Here is a 22054-nt window from a genome sequence, read left to right as displayed (position 1 = left end):
TATTTCATTTCATAGATAAGTAGGAGCTTGCTAATGCTACTTTTTTTTCTTTTTGGAAGCAGTCTGGATTTAGTGACCTGCCCAGGGTCACATAGCTAGTAACTCTTACCGTAGCGGGTAACAGAGCTAGTAACACAGCTGGATTTGAGGCCCTCCTGATTGCAGGGCCAGTGTTGTACCCACTGGGCCACCTAGCTACCCAATGCTAATCCTTTTTGAGGGGGAAAGCATGATTGGGTGTTTGTACCAATTTGGTACCTTTGGAAAGGAGAGACTGGAGACAGGGGTCCCAAATAGGAGGCCATTGCAATATTCAGGCAGGTGATAAGGACATCTGACCTAGGGTAGGGGAAGGAAGAAAATCAAGCTTTTATCAGGGTCTTACTATGTACCAGGCATTGTGCTAAGAACTTTGCCAATAACTCATCTGATCATTGGTAACTATGTATGGTAAGTACTATTATTATTATTTGGAGGGAGGAAGGCAGGACAATTGGGGTTGTGACTTGCCCAGGGTCACATGGCTAGTAAGTGTTAAGTGTCTGAGGCTAGATTTGAACTCAGGTCCTCCTGACTCCAGGGCTGGTGCTTTATTCACTGTGCCACCTAGCCGCCCTATTATTAATAATAAAGTGCTATTATTAATCCCATTTTGTTGTTGAGTTGTTTCAGTCATATGTGACTCTTTTTGGCCCCATTTGGGGTTTTCTTGGCAGAGATACATTTGTTTCTCCAGCTCATTTTACAGATGTGGAAACTGAGGCAAGCAGGGTTACATGACTAGCTCTGGACCACACAGCTAGTAGATGACTAAGGTTGAGTTTGCCTTGTGAGGTCTTCCTGACTCTAAGCCCAGCGTTGTCTCCTCTAGGCTGTATGAGGAGAGAGATAGAGACATATGTGGAGTTACCTCTTCCATGCTGATCACACTACTAAATACTTGGTAATCATGTCACAGCGTTGTACGCTCTCTGGAGAAAAATCTGCCGCTGTCTCTGAGATTAGGCCCTCTCTCTTGCATCTCACATTCTAAGTCACTCAATCTCATGATTTTTTCTTTATTGTGTAGTTAAAAGATCTGACCCTGGAAGGAATTCCCTTCCTGAACAGACTCTTTTTAGGCTTTGAGCACAAGTCTGACCAAATTCAACTGTGGTGTTCCCCTGTGACCTTGGGTAAACTCCTTATACTCCCTGGGCCTCGGTGTCCCCATTTGTATGATAGGAGGATTCACCCTGTAGATTTCTAAACTCCCCCTTCCAGTGCTTAGCTGCCAGCCAATCTCTGCAGAAAGGGTTTTCTCTTCTTTCTTGGACTTCCCTGGCAAGTTAGGGGCTCCTCAAGCAGTGACCAAGGTTCACAGATGTCCCCAAAGCTCTCGTCATTATAGGTGGTGTGTCTAGTTTTAGCCAACATTCTACGTGATGTGAAGTGCTTTATACACATTCTCTCATTTGAGTTTCGAGGCACCTTTGTGAGGTAGGGGTAATTACATCAGTAATTACTTCATTTTGCAGATTAGAGACATTGAGTGACAAGCCCTGTCTGGGCTCTACTGAACAGGAAGGCACAGTTCCATGTAATTTCTCTGCTTTTCACTAATGCTTCCTTGTTCTTTGTAGAACACTCCATAACCACATCTATTTTACTTATGGTTCCTGGCCTCTTTCAATCCTTTCTGTAACCTGTGTCAAAGCAGAATTTTGCCAGGTGGGCCTGAATCCCAGTTCAGCCACCAATGGATTGTGTGACCCTTGGTAAGTCACTTCATGTCTCAGGTCCTCACTTTTCCCTATCTGTAAAACAAATGTGTCTGACTAGGCCAGTAGTGTGGTGCTTAATGTTTAACAATCAGCTTTTTTGAAACAAACAAGCCCACACGTGTACCACATGACACATTTTAGTTTGATTTTACATTACCAACATTTTCTCTATCACTTGAGACTGGACAAATCAACAAAACAATACATCAAGACTCATATTTTTCCCCCCTGATTTCCAAAATATAGATGCTTACACTGAGAATTTTACAACTGGCCTTCTGTGAGCTGGCTGCAGTATACCACTTCATGAATCCATCTCTGACTTCCTCCCAGCCCCAGGATTCCATGACCAGGAGATGGGCCATCTCACCACTTTGGGCCATATCCTTGCACACTCACAGCACTATCCTGACTGTATCCCCGACACAAAGTTCATTATTCTTGCAATTCTCAAAATAAACAGAGAAAATGAACACTCCCCTAAACATACGTATTCCCCACCCCCACTCTCCCCCCCCCAAAAAAAAGAGGAAAGAAGGAAGAAACAGAAGAGGGAAATGACTGCTAATTTATACAGGGAAATATCTCAGTTAATAATCTTGTAGTAGACACCATCATTTTTGTTGCTGCTGCACGTGCATCTGCTGGGTTAAACATATCTCTCTGATGGGCCAGACTTTCCTCCTGGTCTGATCAGGGGCCTGCAGAGTGGGAGGGAAGAGACAATTATCGTTAATAACATTTCATGTTCAGTCTGGTAGTTGACAGCAAGAGCTACACAGTCACGTCTTTTGAGCCAATAGTCCTGCTAATTAGTACTCTACCCAAAGAAGATTAAAAGAAGACCCATTAATATTAAGATACAGCACTTTATTTCATATGAGCAAAGACCTGGAAACAACCTATGTGTCCAGACTGAGAAAAAAATAATAATAGCTAGTATTTATAGATCACTTTAAGGTTTGCAAACCACTTTAAAAATATCTCATTTGAGGGGCGGCTAGGTGGTACAGTGAGTAGAGCACCGGCCCTGGAGTCAGGAAGACCTGAGTTCAAATCCAGCCTCAGACAACACAAAAAACTAGCTTGTGACCTTGGGCAAGTCACTTAACCCCAATTGCCCTACTCTTCCCCCCCCCCCAAAAAAAAAAAAAAGAAAAAAAAAATCTCATTTGAGCATCACAACCACTTTGGGAAGTAGTTTCTGTGAGAAGTGAAGTGACTTGAGCAAGGTCACATGGTTAAGAAGTATCAGGCTGGATTTAAACTCAGGTTTTTGCTACAGGCACAGTGTTCTATGCACTGTGACGCCACCTAGCTGCCAAAGAAGTAATAGCTATGAAGAATACAAAGCCATCTGGGAAGACTTTTCTGAAATGATCTTAGGATGTTGGCTTTAGAACCACAAGGGACCTTAGCAGCCATCTTCTTAATCCCTTTATTTCCCAAATGGGAAACTGAGACCCAGAGAAATAACATAGGTATCACAAGTGATGGAGTCAGGATTTGAACTCAGGTCCTCTGATTTCAAATCCCTGGTACCAAACTACCTTCTGATGCAGACTTAAGAAATCAGAATCAGAACAATGTGAAAACTACTTTAAACAAACGATAGCAACAAAATCTCTAAAAATACACAGCAGAAAATGAGAGAGGGGGCGTGGACACAGGACATTTTGGTCATGTGGTTAAAAGTAAGCAAATCATAAATAATGGAATTTAGTCTCATGTACAATAATTTTCTTATTTTCATTTGCTTGTTTGAATGTTTTCATTGATGGTCACTAAATTCCCTGTAATTTTCTGGACCAAAGTGTCACTCCCTGGTCAACACTCCCCTATGTATGTATGTATGTATGTATATATATACATATATATACACACATATATTATGTATAGCTCCTTCATTAAAATATAAGCTTCCTGAGGGCTGTGATTGTCAGATGGCCTTCATGTTTGTGTTCCCAGCATTGTGCCAGGGACACGCACAGGGTAAGCACCAAAATGCTTTCTCATTCGCTCATTCAAATTTAGAATAAATAAAAATAACAACTTCTATTTCTGTTTTATTTTACACATATTTTCACAATCTGGTGAGATAGGTGGTATCAGATTTATCCTACCTGCCTCTCCCTGTATTTTGCAGATGAGGAAACTGGGTCTCACAAAGGTGAAGCAAGTGGCTTGCCCACTGGAGTCACCCGAGTTAGTAAGGGGCAGAGTTGAGATTCAAACGTAGGTCTGACATAGGCTTATTACATAGTCAGACCCTAGTGGGCTGTCGGGGCTCCAGCTCCCCATCATGCACCCAGTCACATCCCCTGTGTGGGCATAACATGCATGGAGCTTTTTAAGGCGGGGTTACATTGACCTCCCCCCTCCAACCTTGAGGTTCTGTTGATTGTTGCATAGGAATGAAGGCACTAAGGTGGGTGAGATGCAGCCAGCTCTGAAGTACATGGGATCCTGGCTCTGGAGCTGGAAGAGACTCTGGAGGAGGTCAAGTCCAACCCTCTCATTTTACAGATGGGGAAACTGAGGCCCAGAGATGGAAAGGACTTGAGCAGGGGGTCACACAGGCAGTAGGTGGCAGAGGTAAGTCTGCTGGTCCTAAATGGGAGAACTGGGATTCCAGACGAGGTTTCCTGACTCCAAATTCTGTATTCCTTCCACCACAAAAGTTCCTGGTGTTAAAATGCATGTTACCCAGAGGGGTAGTCACGCCTTTTGATGCATCTGTATGTTTTATCAGTTCCGGGTCATAAGTTCATAGATCAGAACTGGCTGGAACCTAAGGCCATCTGATCCAGAAGACCTGCCCAGGCTCCCATGGGTGGCAAGTGTCAATACTCAGAATTCCTCAGATCTTCCTGCCTCCAAGTCCGGCATTCCACCCACTGGACCTGTTATCACCTCGGAAATGTACAAGGGTTTCCTCATCTCAGGCCACAGGACAAAAGATGGGGAGTTGATGGAAAGGCAGGGATAAGCCAGGTACCAAGTGTGTGGTAAAAGCCAGAGAGGACAGGCTTGGGTGGGCTTAGAATAGCTTACCAAAGAGTGACTGAGAGGTCTGTGGGGGAGGTAGAGGCAGAATGGGGTGGGGGACACTATAGACAGCTCATTCCATGATTTTGTGGTTTTGCCTTGGGTGGGTCTTGCTTATTCTAAGTCACAAGTGAGTCACCTCTTTTGCCCTGAAATCCCCAAATGAAGGGTAAGGAGTAGGCGTATTTCCCCTTTCCCATTTTTGCCCCCTCTACAGTAAGACCTAAGGCCCATCAAAAGAGAGAGAAGCAAAAATGAAAAGGTGGAGGTAGGGGAGAGGAAATGATGATAGAAAGGAGGAAAAATAGTGAAAATATGGAGGTAGAGGGAAAACAAGGTAGGGAAAACAAGGACTCCCATATTGCCTCAAGAGTTCCTTTTAGGGTCAACATTCAATTTAATTCATTTTTTCATTCAGGAGATGGAGTACTGAGCTGGAGGAACAGGATGAATAGTGAGCAGATAAGACGGGTAAAGCCAATGCCCAGGGTGACTGAATTATGCCCACTCTGACCCACGCCCCAGGCTTGGTGAAAACCCCTCTTCAAACAGTGCTTCCACAGGAAGCCAGCACAGATTAGAGGGGAGGAAGGGCATGGGTTGGTTTTGGGGTAAGGGGGTGGAATGAGAAGAGGGCCCAGTGCGTAAAGCAAACCCACCCTGAGCATTTAATGCCTTCAGAGAAGCGGATGCTCAAGCCTAGAAACTGTTTTCTGTTTGAAATCGAAACTTCATCTGGCCCCTGACATTGAAGGAACCAGTATCAAGATACAAGAAAGTGGGTGACCAGAGGAAAAGAAGATCAGGCCTCATTTTGTAGAGAAAGGACTCTCATCCCTAGCACCGTCTACCACATGTGGGCCATTACAACGTAATACCCAAGCCAAGAGCAAGTTTTCAGCACATCCAGCAAACTCTTAGGAGATTGGGACTCAGGTTGGCCACGCACTTGATGTGACCTTGAGTAAGCTAATTCCCCTTTCTGCTCCTCAGCTTCCTCATCTATAAAAGGATCTCCAATATCTTGGCTAGTTCTATGATTCTGTGACCGTTTGATGCTACAAATAGAACTCTGCTCTTCCTGTGGTCTGAGCTGTGTGGCAGGAACAGCTTCAAATTGTTTTGGCCTAAGAACCATTGGGAGCCATCTTACAACTCGCCACAGCAAGAAAGAGCATGAGAACCACCAGCAGAGAATGATGGGGAAGGAAGATGGCAGGGTGGATGTTAACAATAAGGGAAAGTCCTTCTATTGCCTAGTATCACCGAGGAAAGAAGAATTTCCTGCCTGAAATGTGCCGTGCTGAGAAGGCAATGAGAAAAACCTAAAAAGAGAACCCTTCCAACCATCCAGGTCTGTTGTTACTTGTCCCTCACTCTAGAAGGGGACCAATGACATCAGGAAGGTGATGTCTTGACTTGGAAGTGAATTGGATTCAAATGAGGTAGAGCTGGGCAAAGTCACCAGCCTCCCTCTCTCCTCCAGAGTCATCAGAGGCTAGCGGTAAAACAATAGGTCAGGATGATTGGGCATGACCTCCAACCTTGGTCTTTTTAAACTAAGGTATTTTCCAGGTCTCAGTTTATCTGAGGCAACACCCGTTCAGAAATAGAAGGCTAGGTAAGAATTGAGGCAAAAATTGACCTATTTTTGCCTTCACAAAAGAATCAGTCTGGGAGGGGAAGACCTGCCAGCTGCATTGAATTAAAATAAATGAGACATAAACGCAAAATAAGTTAGGGGCTGTTCTCATAATATTCAGTAAATTTTATAGGAATTAAAGAATGGTATAAAATACTAAATCATGGAATCCTAATAGTACCAAATGTCTCAAATAGCATAATAAAATTCTGAATTGAAAAAATGTACAGAACTATAATGAGACAAAAGTGTAATTGTAATCGGAGATCTCACCACTCTCCTCTCAGAACGTGACAAAACAAACTGACAAAGGGTTGAAAAAGGAAGTAGAGAGGTTTGAAGGATTCATTAAGTACAGTAAAATTAATTAACATACATAAGGAGAAGCATTTTCTTTCCAAATGTATGTGGACCAGTCATAGACATTGATTGTATACTTGGATCTGACACAAAAAGGGAGAAATTTTACATATTGTATTCTGAGGCCTCAAAATAACAAAATTAGAAAACAGAAATGTAATTTAGGATTTCCTGACCTCATGGAAATTTTTTAAAAAGGCAACCATATTGCTAACACAAGAATCAGAGAGGAAACCTATAATACAACACACAATATTTAAAAACCAATAAAAATACAAAAAGTGTTGATCAGTGGTGTCCAACTCTTCATGACCCTATTTGGTGTTTTCTTTAACAAAGCTTAACAAGGCTCATTTTATCGATAAGAAAACTGAGACAAATAGGAGTGACTTCCCCAGGATCACACAGTCAGTAAATGTCTAAGATCAGATTTGAATTCAGATTTTCCTGACTCCAGGCCCAGTGCTGTATCCGTTGTACCACCTATTTGCTCCCCCAAATACAATATATCAAAATTTAAATGATATGGACAAAATGGGACTTAAAGAGAAATGTGTGACATCCAGTACCTACATTAGGAAGAAGGGAGGTAGGGAAATGATGAATTCTCTACCCGAAGACCTCAGAAAAAGAATAAATCATGTATTTCATATTTATATAGTACTTTATGCTTTACAAAATGCTTTTCTCACAACAACCTTTATTTGGTAGGTATTATCCCCATTTTATAGCTGAAAAAAACAATTGAGACTCAGTCACAAGGCCAACAAGAGACAGAGCCCAAACTCCAGCCCAGGACTTCTGATGACCTATATTATTTCATTTAAACCTTGCTTAATAGAAGGAGGTATACTATAATCTACATTTTGCAGATGAGTAAACTGAGGGCTAGGAGCTTCAGATATAGAGCTAGTGTCAGAAGTGGAATTTGAACCATGGCCACCCTGACTCCAAGCAAGTCCACCATCTTTTTTTTTTATGTTATAGTGATTTTCTACCAACTAACACAAAAGAAATATTTAAAAAATTTAGGGAATATCATGTTTTAGGAAATAAATATTACATTTATACATATAAATGTGACAACCAAGGGGAAATAGATGACTACCTACAAAAGCATAAATGTCCTGAATAGAAGCAAGAAATAGAGAATATGACCAGTTCAATAGCAAGAATAAATAGGAAAGGTTATCAAGAATGCCAGAAAAGAAAATTGGAGGGTGGGGGGAAAGAATACTTCACTTAGATGAGAGCTGATTCTCTTGCTGGAGAATATTCCTAAAACTTCAAAGAACAGCCAGATTGGTCAGTGGTCAAGAGCTGAACCTGGAGCCAGGAAGACCTTTGTTTAAATCGTCAAATATTTACTAGCTATGCTACACTGGACAAGTCACTAAAACTCTCGGCCTTGATTTCTTGTAAAATACAGAGAATGATAACATCTTCCTTAATGGGCTGTGAGGATTAAATTAGCCTCTGTATTCTCACTTTGTAAACCTTCAAGGGCTACATAAATGCCAGCACAGGAGTGGCTTCATACGATACATGGTTTTCTTCCAAGAACTCGACAAAGATAACACCAAAAAAGAAAATTTTCGACTGATCTCTCTTATGAAGTTAGATGAAACAAATCTTAAAATCTTGGTGAACAAAACACACTGCCATACAGAGCTCTTAACTAGCAATTTTTGAAACTCAGGCAACTGAACACTCATGAAACATTCCTTCAAATCAAGTTTTAAAGACAAATTCAAAGGGGTGGGAAAAGTAACACTAGGAAGACAGGGGTCTTCACTTCACTTGGAGCATGAACAAGCAAGGGGGGAGGGAAGGAAAAGGCCTGTCATTTCCATTTTTAACTAAAATAGTTACAATTTAAAAATTTATCTAGTGATGCTGGTGTCTTCTAAATTTCAATAACCCTGGGCAAAACCAAAATGACTCTATTCTAGTATGGTTCTGTTACTTAATATTTAATCAGTCAAAAAGCATTTATTACATCCTTACTATGTGTCAGGCACTGTGCTAATCTCTGGAAATACAAGTAATTTAAAAAATTATCTTCAAAATGCCTCAAAATAAGTAATTACTTGATCAAAGTGTCTATAAAGGTCTGCCTCTTGCCTCCCCGATTTCATGTCTATATAATATTGTCACATTGGTAGAAAATATGAAGACAAATTCCACTCATAGTAACAACATAGTAACAACTTGAAATAGTGGAAGACTAATTTAACTCTGAAGACAAAGTTACCAAAAGAAACATGAAACCAGAATGGAAGAAACAAAATGATAGGCAGTGGTTCTCAAACATTTTTGGTCTCTGGACTCCACTCTTTTTTGCTTTTTGGAGGGCAATTGGGGTTAAGTGACTTGCCCAAGGTCACACGGCTAGTTTTTTTTGGGGGGGGGGTGTGTTAAGTGTCTGAGGCCGGATTTGAACTAGATCTTCCTGAGTCCAGGGCTGGTGCTCTATTCACTGTGCCACCTAGATGGCCCTACTAGACTCCACTCTTAATAAATACTGAGGACCCTTCCCCCAAAGGACTTTTGTTTATGTGGGTTATATCTATTGATATTTACCATAGTAGAAATTAAAATGTCTTGGGGATCCCTAAAGGAAAAGAGTCTGCGGGATCCCTAAGGGATCCCTGGACCACACTTTGAGAACTGGTAGTGTAGTAGGTAGAACATTGGACTTGGGATCAGGTTGAATCCTGCTTCAAGTACTCACCAGATGTTTTACTCTGGGTAAGTCATTTAATCTCTTTGAGGCTCAGTTTACTTAACTGAAAAATGAAGGGATTGGATTCAAGAACCTGTAAAGTCCTTTGTAGCTCTAGCTCTAGGGAAAAAATAATTTAATAAATTGAAAGATATGTCTTGTGCCTACATGAGACCATCAGGGGCAGTTAGGTGGTGCAGTGAGTAAAGCGTTAGCCCCAGAGTCAGGAGGACCTGAGTTCGGTTCCAGCCTCAGACACTTAACACACACACACACACACACACACACACACACACACTAGCTGTGTAACCTTGGGCAAGTTACTTAACCCCAATTGCCCTCCAAAAGGCAAAAAAAAAAAAGTCAAGAGACCATCAAGTATAGGAGAGATAGCAAAAGTACTCATAGTCATAAAAGTGACTCTCAGATTCATGGCTTGTAGACTGAATTATCTGTCCCTCATAGACCAAGCACCTCTTGGAAACAAATAGAAAGCCATGAGACCTCCCCTACCGGGAGACAGTATAGCACAATGTACCTGATGTCAGCTGACTTGTTTCGAATCCTGACTCTGCCTCCTAAATTCAATGTTCTCCCTCTTACCCCTACCTCTTAATGTCCCTCAATTACTTCAAGACTCAGATTAAATGCCACCTTCTGTAGTAGATATTTACTAGTCCCTCCAGCTTCTGGAGGTATCTAAAGATGTCTTCCATCTGTTCTCTATTTTGCATATGCCTAATTATTTATCTTCCTATTAGAATGTAAGCTTCTTGAGGGCAAGGACTGTCTTTGACTTTCTTTATGTCCCTATCACTTAACACAGTGCCTAACCTTTAGTAAGCACTTAATACATCCTTGTATATCAATTGATAGTATTTCCCCATTGCACCTAATGCTAGTTTTGGATTTAGTTTTATACTTCTTGTAATACTAAGAAATTATTGGGGTAGCTAGGTGACACAGTGGACAGAGTATTGACCATGGAGTCAGGAGGACCTGAGTTCAAATCCAGCCTCAGACCCTGGACAGTTACTAGCCATGTAACCCTGGGCAAGTCACTTAATCCTAACTGCCTCACAAAAAAAAAAAAAACAAAAAAAGAAATTACCTGTGGGCCCCTCTCCCTGCCATCTCTACCTATGCTTTGTAAAGTTTGGCAATTAAATATTTATGCTTTGTCAAAGGTTTTTTATTTTTTGTATTTATTTTTACTACTTCTATTGATATAATCTTGTGGTTTTGTTTTTAATATCATGTTAATCATTTCCTAATGTTATCCTGTTATTATATCTCTGGTATAAATCTAATCTGATCATCATTAATCATTTTTTAGATCTATTGCTGTAGTCTTTTTTCTGGGATTGTCCTTCCCTGGTTTACATGTTAGAACCATGTTTGCCTCATTAAAGGAGTATGTAGAGTGTTTTCTTGCTCAATTTTTGAAGATATAATCTGTTTAGCCAAGGTAGCAATAGCTTTTTGAACATTTAATAGAATTTATCTGTAAATCTGTCCAACTAGGGTGTTTTTCCTCTATAGTTGCTTATTTTTTTCTTTGAGATTGGATTAAGATCTATTTTTCAGGTTCTATTAACATATATTTTATAGGTAATACTATATTTCTTTTAAATTCTCAGTATTTCTGGCATTCAATTGTATACAATTGATTCTGATAATATTTCTTCTATTGTGATTTTTTTCTTAGTTCATTTTGAATTTTCATAATTTGATTTTCCTTCCTTTTTTTAAAAAAAACTAGTTGGCTAAAGGTTTATCAATTGTTAGTCTTTTTGGAGAAGTGGACTTTACTTTTGTAATTTTTGTAGTCTTTTTACTTTCCATTTTTAGCTATTTCTCCTCTAACATTAAACTTTTCCTCTGTGTTCATTTTTATTAATTTTCTCATTTTAACATGACATCTTTTGTTCAATAACCCCTTCCTTTTCCATTTTTGTTAATGTGTGTTTTCAGAGATGTAACTTTTATTGTAAGGTCAGATTTAGCTGCATCCCAGAAATTTTGATACATTGTCTCATTTTTATAATTCTCTTTCACATTATTATTAATTGTTTCTATGATTTGTTTTATTAGTTTTGCAGTTTTGCTTGTATCTACTACATAATTATGATTTTTATTGTTAGATTATTTGTAAAGGCTATGTTTCATGTTTCTGCTTTTCTACATTGAATAATAATTTTGTTCTAGGCTCTCTGCGCCGTACTGTATAGCCTAGAGTTTTGGGGTTTGGTTTGGTTTTTGTTTTTGCAAAAATACCATGCAGTGCTGAGAAATATGTGTATTCTTTAATGTTCTTTAATATTTATTTTAATATAATAATATTATATAATATATAATATTTAATATAATAATAATATAATAAATATTAATATTCTTTAATGTTTAATTTGGAAAATGCCACAAAAAATGTCTTCAGTTTTTAGCTTCCTTTTTGTTTTATCATTCTGTCAGATTCATTCAGATCTGAGAGAGGAATGTTAATGTCTCCTATGATTGTTGTATTACTATGTCTTTTTGCAATTCAATTAACTTTTCCTTTAAAAACTTAAAGCTATGCCTTTTGGTGCTTATATGTTTAATATTGATATTGGTTCATTGTCTGTGGTTCCTCTAAGTGTAATGTAGTTTCCTTGTTTATTTCTTCTGATAATAGCATATGGATAGGGAATTGGTTCTTGATTTCATGGCATAGGAAACTCCTCAGTGAGGAAATTTCATCTACTGAGATAGGCTGGCATCTTCTCTTCAACTTGTAGCTTTAAAGAGTTGCCTAGAACACTAAGGAGTTAAGTGATTTACTTAGGAACACATAGTATGTATCAAAGATAGGACCTGAAACCAGCTCTTCTTGGTTTGAAGGTGGGGGTCTCTTTTGACCGCACCAGGCTCCTTCTAACATGCATTTTTCTTTTCTACTTTGTCTGATAGCACAATTGCAAGTCCTGCTTGGGTTGTTTTTTGGTTTTTATTTTTTTAGTTCACCATATGTATAGTAAATTTTGTTCTAATCTCTTACTTCCAGATGTTATTTTTTAGATGTATTCTTTTTAAGCTGTAATTTCAAGTCAGGAAGTGGGTTTGACTCCTTCACTACTACTAGCTATATGACTCTAGACAAATCACTTATATCTCTGGACCTCAGTTTCCTTTATCTTTAAATGAGTAGAATAATAGAATCCACATCACAGGTAGCTGTAAGGATTAATTTAGATAATCTGTATAAAATACTGTGTCAGCTGTTTTTAATGTCGAGTCAGCTAACTTCACAACCTTGGACAGTCTGTTAGCTGTTCCTGGTCCCTGTCAAGATACCTTTGCCCAGAGCTTAGGAAAAGGGAATACAGGTCCTGGTTTATGATTTGTGAAGGGTAAACTCAAGAAAGAACCTTTTGTTTCATAGCCACAAACACCCAGGGAGTGGGTGGTGGTGATGGTGGGTGGCACAGAGTAGGAATCAGTTGACCTCATTCTCAGCCCTCTTCCTCTCTCCTCCAGCAACATGGGTGCTGGAAGATAGCCAGTCGTAAGAGCCTGCCTGCCTTCTCTCCCGACCCCCAAAGTTCTTTGTAGTTTCTTTTCCTTAAAGGAGGGGCCAAGAAGTTAAGACACCAATGTGGCTGGCTTCATTCTCTTGTGAAAAATTCTTGACTCTTGCTGTTGGAGTCAAGCCATCTTTTCAAGCAGGAAAGCCCCTAGCAGTGGGGTTCAGTGGAAGGAACAGTCTATCTTTCTGCAAAGAACCCAGGGCTCTGGTCCTTTCTCTCAAATGTGACCTGCCCAAGGTTATTTTTTTTACTTCCCTGGGCCTCAGTTTCCCTATCTGTGCAATGAACCTCAGTGAAGATATTGATCAATGATGAAAGGTAGGGTGCCTATGAATCTAACGGAATCAAATAGGATATCAGCACTGAAATTAAAGGTATTGATTTCATCTTAATAATGACTACTAAATTAGAAATTCACTGATCAATCTTCCTTGGGAATGAAGGGTACCATAGCTCTGTGTGTGTAATTACTTCATGGGGGGGGGAGGAATGGGAGGGAGGATGGAGAGAGAGGGAAGGGAGACAGAGACAGGAGGAGAGACAGAGACAGAGAGACAGAGAGAGAGAAACATAATGGGTCCCTCTTCTGTTGAAAAGATCATATGTTTCATAATAGCTACTAGCATGTATTTATTAGCCCTTTAAGGTTTGCAAAGCACTTTATAAATATTTTTCATTTGGTCCTCTTAACAATCCTCATGGGCATCATATATTCCTATTTTACAGATGAGGAAACTAAGGCAGGCAGAGTTTAAGAGACTTGTTCAGCATCTCACAGCCAGTAGGTGTCTGAAGCTAGATTTGAACTCCAAATCTAGTTCTCTGTACACTGTGCTCCCTGGCTGCCATTAGAACTAGAAAAGGCCACCCAGTCAATCTTCCTCATTTTACAAATGAGGAAACAGAAGCTTAGAGACAGGGGATCACATGTCTGGTAAGTGTCGAAGAGGGAATTTGAGCCCTTGTCTTCCTGACTCCCACTCCAGAACCCTATCCCCTATCCAGGGGTGGGGAGCCTATGGCCTCGAGGCCACATGTAGCCCTCTAGGTCCTGAAGTGTGACTCTTTGACTGAATCCAAAGTGAACAGAACAAATCCCTCAGCGTGCAAGGGGCCACATTTGAGGACCAAAGGGCCACAAGAGGCCTCGAGGCTGCCAGTTCCCCACTCTTGCCACCTAGCTGCCTCTCAGGACTCTATCCTGTGTTTTTGCCATCTACTAATGAGTTAAAAATGGAGGAAAGCAAACTTTGCTATCCCCCCACATGCCCTAAAATACTCATAGGCTCAACTGGTCCCCAAGTTCTTTTATCAGCTGCCAGTCCTCCAAGCCCCTGAGGGCAGGGCAGGGGTATATCAAGAAAGAAGATATAGAATGGAGATCATTCTCTGCATATTTTAAGCTAAAATTCCAGTGCCTCACATACACCAGGTGCTTAAATCTATTGCATTAGAAAGAACTTTTTTTTCTTCTTCCTGTAATCACCAGATAATTCAGGTAGAAGGTGGTATCAGTGTGTTGTTTTGTTTTGTCTTGCTTTCTCTGACTCCCTACGTGACCCGACACACTACTGCTTTATTTCCTTAGGATATATTTTCAGTATTACTATTTTTAGAGACCTCCAAAGCCAGGCACCACGTTGGGCATTTTGGCCATAAAAGTCCTTTAAGAGGGAAAACAAATCAGACAAGTCAGGTGCTGGACACTGTTTCAACAAAACCAATATGAGTCTGTCCTTGTTACTACTGTGTGCTCTGCCCCCTCTCCCCTCCATTATCCTGTATCAACGTGTACACATTTTAGACACACATATATTGTCTCCCTGATACTGTTTCATGTTTGTACTTTTGTATCTGACACTGTCAGACTGTTCATTCATGTTGAAGTTTGCTGAACTGTTTTCCCCTCTCTCTTTTTTAAACTTTTTTTATGACCAAGGATAGTTTGCTGGGGAAAAGAGAGGGGAGGGATAGGTGGCATAAAATCCAAAGATACCAATACAATACTTAAACCCCCAGTTCATTGTCTCTTCTTTCTCATGGTTCATCCCATTGATTCTAATTCTTCTTTACAACATGATTAATGTGAATACATGTCTAATACAGATGTATATCTAGAACCTATATCAGATTGCTTGCCATCTTGGGGAGCAGGAAGGAAGGCAGAGAAAATTTTAAATTCAAAAGCGTGTGCAACTGAATGTTGAAAACTAAAAGTAAATTAATAAATTTTTTAAAATCCCAGTTCACAGGTATTTTGACTGTTCAAGCAGGTTGTCAGAGCAAAAGATCTAGGAGTCCAGGGAAACTGTTCTTTCTTGTGTGTCTGTACAACAAGGAGCCCCTGGTGCTTACTACCTGTATGACCTTGGACAAGCACTCTCTCCTCCCTGGGTCTCAGTTTCCCTTTCTATAGAAAAAGAGGGTTAGATTAAATGGTCTCTGAGGTCCCTTCCAGCTGTTGATCTGTTACTCAATGGGGCTACCTTGAGGAACACACACAAACACTCATGGGAGAATTTCTGGATTACAGGTCAGAACAGAGGCTGCCATGCCATTCATACTTCCTTCCCTAGGACCCTCATTCCCCATCCAGTTCTGTTCCCAAGATTGGGCATCACCAGCCTTTGAAAGTTTCCTCCCATGCTCAGAGTCACTGGTTTGTCAGCTTGGGACCTTTCTTTCATGCATGCTGCATTTAGCATTTATTAAATACTTGAAGGATCTATGATTGTGTCCGGGAAGAATTTTAACCCCAGACTTCCCGATTCCAAGCCCAGTACACCACACTACCCCAATCAAACATTTACAGCATAATTATCAGTAATGCTAGTTACAGTAATCTCACCCAGAGGAATGATGGGGGATTTACCTTGGACATCGGCAGACTCTTCTTCGTGACCCTTAAAAAAAAAATCAGAGAATTAAAAAATGACAGATAAGAAACATAATGTCTATCTTTCAGAGGACTTGGGAGAAGGCTATATATTTTGTCCTTCTTTGTATCTCTAGAGCTTAGCACAATGCCTGATACATAGTACCGTGTTTCCCCGATAATAAGACCTATCCCGAAAATAAGCCCTCCCCTTACTGCGTAAGATTCCTCTAAAATAAGCCCTCCCCCGAAAATAAGCCCTATTGAGATTGCTACTGTAGTGAAGGTGATCCCCTGCGCTACACGCTACATTACGGTACATTTTTTTGGTTCACATTTACCTGTTTATTAAAATTGTTGTCAATGTTCATTAAAATAAGCCCTCCCCTGAAAATAAGCCCTCTGGTGTTTTTCTGTCCAAAAAAATTAATAAGACAGTGTCTTATTATCGGGGAAACACGGTAGGTACTTTGATCCTGGTTGACTAACTGCTCATTTGAAAGTTTCCTACCATTAAGTTTGTGTCCTGAAGCAAGAACAGGGCAACATAAAGTCTCTAGTCTCTCTGTCTGCCTGTCTTTCCAGGCTGATCACACGTTACTCCCTCACCCACTCCATGCTCTAGCCGAATTAGTCCAGTTGCTTACTCCCTCCGGGTTACTCAATCTCCTGGCTTTGCTCAAAATGTCTCCCATGCCTGGAATAGCCTTTCTCCTCATCCCTGATTCTTGGAATCTTTTGTACCCTTTAAAGCTCTCTTCAGGGGTCACCTTCAAGGGCTTTTTCCTGATTCTTTCAGTCATCCCAATCACTTCACATTTATTCCGTAAGCATGTTATTTCTCTCCTTTATTCTGCTCCTTGAGGGCAGAAGTTTTTGTTTCTGTTTCCCCAGGACCTGGCACAAAGGGATAGGGATGAGATCTATTTCACTCACCTCCCAGGTGAGGAAAATCCCTCTCCCAGTGCAGATCACCAGACCCTGCAGTATCAATCAAAAGCTGAGGCAGGCTCTCCTTGGATAGGTCATCTCTAAACTGGTGATTTTTTAGGGTTTCAGGAAAGCTCCAAGGCCAAATAAAGCCAATGGTGCTTTCCATAGCTGAGTTCTAGGCAAGGGACCATGCTGGTAAAAGCCCTGGTTTGGGGATCAGAAGACAAGGGTTTAAATGTCAGCTCCCTGGCTGCTCAATATTGGGGAAGACTCTCCTATGGAGTGGGAAACATTGTGGACCAAAAGGAACCATTTGGGGGATGAAGTGAGGGAATCTCATCTACCCTTCTGGAGTTCAAGGGACCAAGCCATTACTTTAGGAGGGGGGATAGGTACTGGGGCTGGATGGATGAGTATGGAAAGAAAGGTTGCATCTTACTCTGGCAGATGATAATGGTAGTGATCAGGGCCAGAAGCAAGATAACACAGACACCAGTCAGGGGCATCCAGATGTACAGGTCACAGGAGAAATTCAATCCCTTCTTTTCTGTATACACAAAACAGAGGGAAAGTCAATGAGGCATGCTGGGTCCTGGTCTTCCTAATTTGGTGGAAGCTGGGTGTCAGCAGAAGATTTTGGAAAGCATTGCCAGAAGGAAGACAAAATCCAGGAAACCAAGCAGGAATTCCCTCTCGGTCCTAGGTACCCAGGGTCAGTTCCCAGCCTGCCTGGCTCTCTGGGAATCCTGCCAGCTAATTCTGTCTTATCACATCTTATCTGGCCAAAGATGTCCCTCTCTCCAAAATTTAAAGAAGAACCACAAAGTCCTTCTAAGGGAACTCTGTTCCTCAGTAGTGGTGGAAGGGAGCAGGACACACTTCTTACTTCCCAGTGGGATTGTCCTTGATTCTGTAGCCCCTCCAATGCTTACATAATAAAATATAAACCCCTGGTCTTGACAACCAAAGCCTTCCACACCCCGACTCCAAATGACCAAATGGCCTTATCTCACACTCAGTCCTCTAGATTCCACCTGCCCCTCATGTTGTGCTCTCCCCTCTCTGGGTCTCTGCAGGCCACCTCTTCCAAGGTTGGAATGTGACTCCCTCACATCTTCATCTATTGAAATCTCTTCCTTCCAGGCCAACTCAAACACAACCTCCTCCAAGAAGCCTTTCCTACCTGCCTCCCCCCCCCTCAGCCTGAAGTGATTTAGCCAGCCCACCCTTCTAATATGCAGAACATTCTGTGGGAACCTTAGCCTGGTACTAATCTCACTCTGCCTTGTATCATATCTCTGATACAAAGCACACGCCCAACCCTTCTCTTCCTTCACTCCCAAATAGATTATAAACTTCTTGAGAGTGGGGACTGCCTATCAGACAATGTTTTAACCTTTACTGCTTACTATGGGGCTTTGCACATAGTAAGAACTTAATAAAACATTTGGTGAAATTCCCATGCACTCCCTTTGGGAACGTCTTTTGCTTCCTGCTAGGGCATCACTGAGGGTTCTGAGAAGGGTGACAGAAGACAAGAGAGGGTGAACAGGTAGAGGTGGAGCTGTATGTGGCAGGGGAAGTCCAAGTTTCTGGTCCACAGTTTCTGACTATAGTGCTTGGATGGCACCACCTCCAAACGCAGTGAGAGATGTTAGGGTTAGGCTGGAACTCCCCTAACCAAGAGGTTGGGAGAAGAGAGAAGGGCAGAGTCATTTCCTCACCTTGCTTCGAGGAGTTGGGCTTGCAGGTCTCAGAACCTGCTGAAATCTGTTTGGAAGAGCTGGTGGTGGCCAGGCGAGTGGTGGTCTTGGGTGCAGGGGTGGTGGTAGCCTTTACTGGGCAGAGATAAAAAGGAGGAAAATGAATCAAGTTGATCTGTATGGCTCCCCATTTCTTAATTTTTCCTCATTCTTTAAAAGTAACAAATCATTCTCTCTCTGATCTTTATCCCCAGGCAAGAAACTCTTTCTATTCTCAGTTGAATGCAAAGATACAGAGCAATGCACATCTATTATCCTTCTGCAGAGCCAAACAGTCCTAAGACCTGCTCAGGGGTCCCCCTAGGCTCCCTAACCTCTCCCCAGGTTGGGAGCAAAGGAAACAGCACTTCATCAGTCAGTGGAGGACATTTCTGCTGGTAGTTATGCCCTCAGCACTATTCGTTCAACAAGAGAAGAAACTGAGTCAGTTGACAGGTTGGCGCTTTCTAGGGATGGAACAGGGCATCTGTTTTTCTATAGGTACAGAGGTTGATTTTTTTGTCTTTTTTTCTATGGATGGGTCATTTATATATTTGTCCTTATCCATATATCTGTTCTTGTGTATTTGAAGACCCAAGGACAGAACAGCATGCTCTGGGAGCAAAGACCAAGAGATTCTTGGGTGAATTTTAGGTCAGTAGTCTTGGGTTCTAATCTGAATCCTTCTGTGAGCAAGCTGTTGGACCTCTCTGGGTCTCAGTCTTCCTCTCTGAAGCACTCTCTGAGGGTGGAGAAAATAGAAAAACCACATCAGGACTCAAGAGTCAGAAGCCCTGGACTTTAGCCCTGTTCCTAGCTAATATGACCTTGGAAAATCACAAAGCCTCGGTTTCCTCATCTTTAAAATGGGGATAATGACACCTACAGTACTTAACCTCAGTGAGTTCTTGTGAGGTTCATGTGAAATAATACACAAAAAGCACTTCCAGAACTTTTAAATACTTGGATGGACGTGAGCTCTGTGATGCTGATTATAACCCAGCCCAGGTGCACCCATCCTGAGCAGCCCTTAAGTTTGCCACAGGGCTCCACTCCACATACTTGCTCTTTATGCGGGAAGGGCACAAGGTCCAAACTTTAAAGGCTATCCAAATGTCAGGTATTGATCATTACTGGAGTTGTTATATAACTTCTGGCATAGTCTGTGCATAGGGTCTATCTGGGTCCCCTTCAATTTAGTGGGGGTGGGGATCAGGAGATCCGGGGATACTGAGGAAGGTTGGACTACTGATAAGCTCTAATAATAATAGTGCACATTCATTTAGTGTTCCAAGGTTTGCACAACCCTTTACATGCATTAAAGGTTCATGGATGTATAAGAAGAGGGACCTGAGATGCCCCCATTTTACAGGAGAGGAAACGAAGCCCAGAGAGGATGTGTGGCTTCTCTTTTTTACTCTGTTAACCCTCAGTGCCCTAGACACTCGGAGGCACCCAGCCTGGTGCCTTGGTTTCCCGGGGGCAGGGGTACCCACTGGAATTCTGGCGCTGCCCGGGAGGCTGCCCCGCGTCCCGACCCTAGGGGAGCCTCGGTGGTGCCCTGGACAGCTCCCCCTCTGCTGAGCACGCTCCGGGGGGAAAGGAGCAGCCGGGCAATCAGCCCTCCCGGGACACCAGCAGGGATGACCAGGTCCTGACCTGGTATGAAGACGGGCACGAAGGGGCTGAAGGAGAGCGCCGAGTTGCGGGTGACCACACAGTAATAGTGGCCCTGGTCCTCCTCTCTGAAGTTATTCACGGTCAGTCTGTAAGTTGACGGCGTGGTCCTTTCACCCTGGAATCGCTTGGAGTCCAGGCCCTCCGCCAGCTTCACGTTCGGGGTGCTGCCCGAGATGAAGAGCAGAAAGGTGGGGACCACTGCTTGCGGGGCCAGGCGCAGCCACGAGCATCCTGTCTGCGAAGCGCTCAGCGTCTCGCATTGCAGCTGCACCTTGTCAGAGGTCCGGACTTCACGCTTCCCCTGGGGATTCATCCGGAATTTCATCTGTGTCTGGGACCCTACGGGCTCTGGAAAGCAAGAGCGAGAGACACGAGCAGAGGAGCTAGAGCAGCATGGTCCTCGACCTGGGCATCTCCACAGGTGCGCCGCTGGGCCCTACCTCTCCAGGCTGTGCCCTCAGGGATCCAGCAAGCCCGGAATCTCTCCCTCCCCTCCACCTCCCGGCCCTGGCCGGGATGCTCTGGGATGGGCCCCGGCCGGGGTCACAAATCCTGGCCTCATTGGAGTTACTCACGGAGTAGTAGGGCCAGCGGCAGGAGCAGGGATCGTACAGCGAAGGGGGAGCCCATCCTTAGCTCCCTTGCTACTTCCCGCCGGGCCAGAGGGCCGGTGAGCAGTCTCACTCGATCCAGAAAGCTGGACAACTCCAGGTAAGAGGAGGGGGCCCCCGGCTGGGTGAAGGGTGGGGAAGCTTCTCTGTCTTGCTCTGTGGAGATCAGAGGATATGATGTCACTTGATACCCCACAGGAAAAAAAAATCACTCTCCCTGAGGCTGGCCACCGCCCACCTGCAAGTGGTGGAGAACTAAGTGAGGGAAGTCTGCAGACGGGGCTGAGCTGCGAGAATCTTTTGGAATCATCCACTGGGTCCAGTCTGGAGCCTAGGACATCCTTGATGGCCAACAGGAGAAAGGGCCAAATGGGTGGCTTGAAAGGCCTTAATGTGTTAGCCCACTTGACAGGGAGAAACAGAGAGAGGAGATGATTCTATTCAATTCAACCAACGTTTATTGAAAGTTAACTATACATGAAACCATGCTTTGGCTTCCTGGAGGGTAGGCTGGGGTGGGCCAGGAACAGAGGTACAGTCCCATCCACAGGGACCTTCCTTACAAAGTCTTCCAGGGCAAGAAGGAAGAGGGCATGAAAAGGAGAGGGAAGTGTGTGATGGTACCATTGGATTAGGAAGAGTGGTTCTTAACTTGGGGTCCATGGGTAGATTTCAGGATGTTAGGACCTTGGGTGGGTGGGGGAAAGTAACTTCTCAATTTTCACTAACCTCTAACTGAAAGTTAGCATTTCCTTCAGTTATGAAAGTAGGCAACAAACATAATTATGAGAAGGGTTCCATGGACTTCACCAGGCTGCCCAAGAGGCCCATGACACACAAAAAAGGCTTGGAACCCCTATTCTAGAAGCTCATCAATTTAGAGGTACAAGAGGAGCCTTGAAGGCCTAGTCCAGCTCCCCTTATTTTAAAGAGGAGGAGCAGAGGCCCTGGGGATTTGCTCTGTCACAGAGCTAGTAAGGGTCAAATCCCCGGACTCCCAATCTAGTCTTTCCATGGCACTACATTGCCTCAGAGGTTAGACAAAATCCCACTATTTCTTGAGTCCCTACTATATGCATTGGATCATAGTTTCAGCCTTTACTCCTAGT

The 22054-nt window shown here is 42.7% G+C and overlaps 1 protein-coding gene across 1 annotated transcript; it reads right to left on the bottom strand.

The window, feature by feature from the left end:
* Positions 1–1224: 1224 nt before the first annotated feature.
* Positions 1225–21087, bottom strand: CD8A (CD8 subunit alpha). Its single transcript, XM_069100960.1, has 6 exons — positions 20910–21087; positions 20314–20682; positions 18637–18750; positions 17352–17459; positions 15977–16007; positions 1225–2464 (listed from the first exon to the last, which is right to left on the bottom strand). Exons 1-6 carry the CDS (start codon positions 20962–20964, stop codon positions 2413–2415), a joined length of 729 nt encoding a protein of 242 aa, XP_068957061.1. The 5' UTR covers positions 20965–21087; the 3' UTR covers positions 1225–2412.
* Positions 21088–22054: the final 967 nt, after the last annotated feature.

Source organism: Petaurus breviceps, unplaced genomic scaffold (assembly GCF_028583685.1).
Source record: "Petaurus breviceps papuanus isolate PSGF00001 unplaced genomic scaffold, PetGlider_PUasm1.0 446, whole genome shotgun sequence".
Taxonomy (NCBI): Eukaryota; Metazoa; Chordata; class Mammalia; order Diprotodontia; family Petauridae; genus Petaurus; species Petaurus breviceps.
The sequence above is the reverse complement of the archived record's forward strand: the minus strand, read 5'-3'. Positions and strand labels throughout refer to the sequence as shown.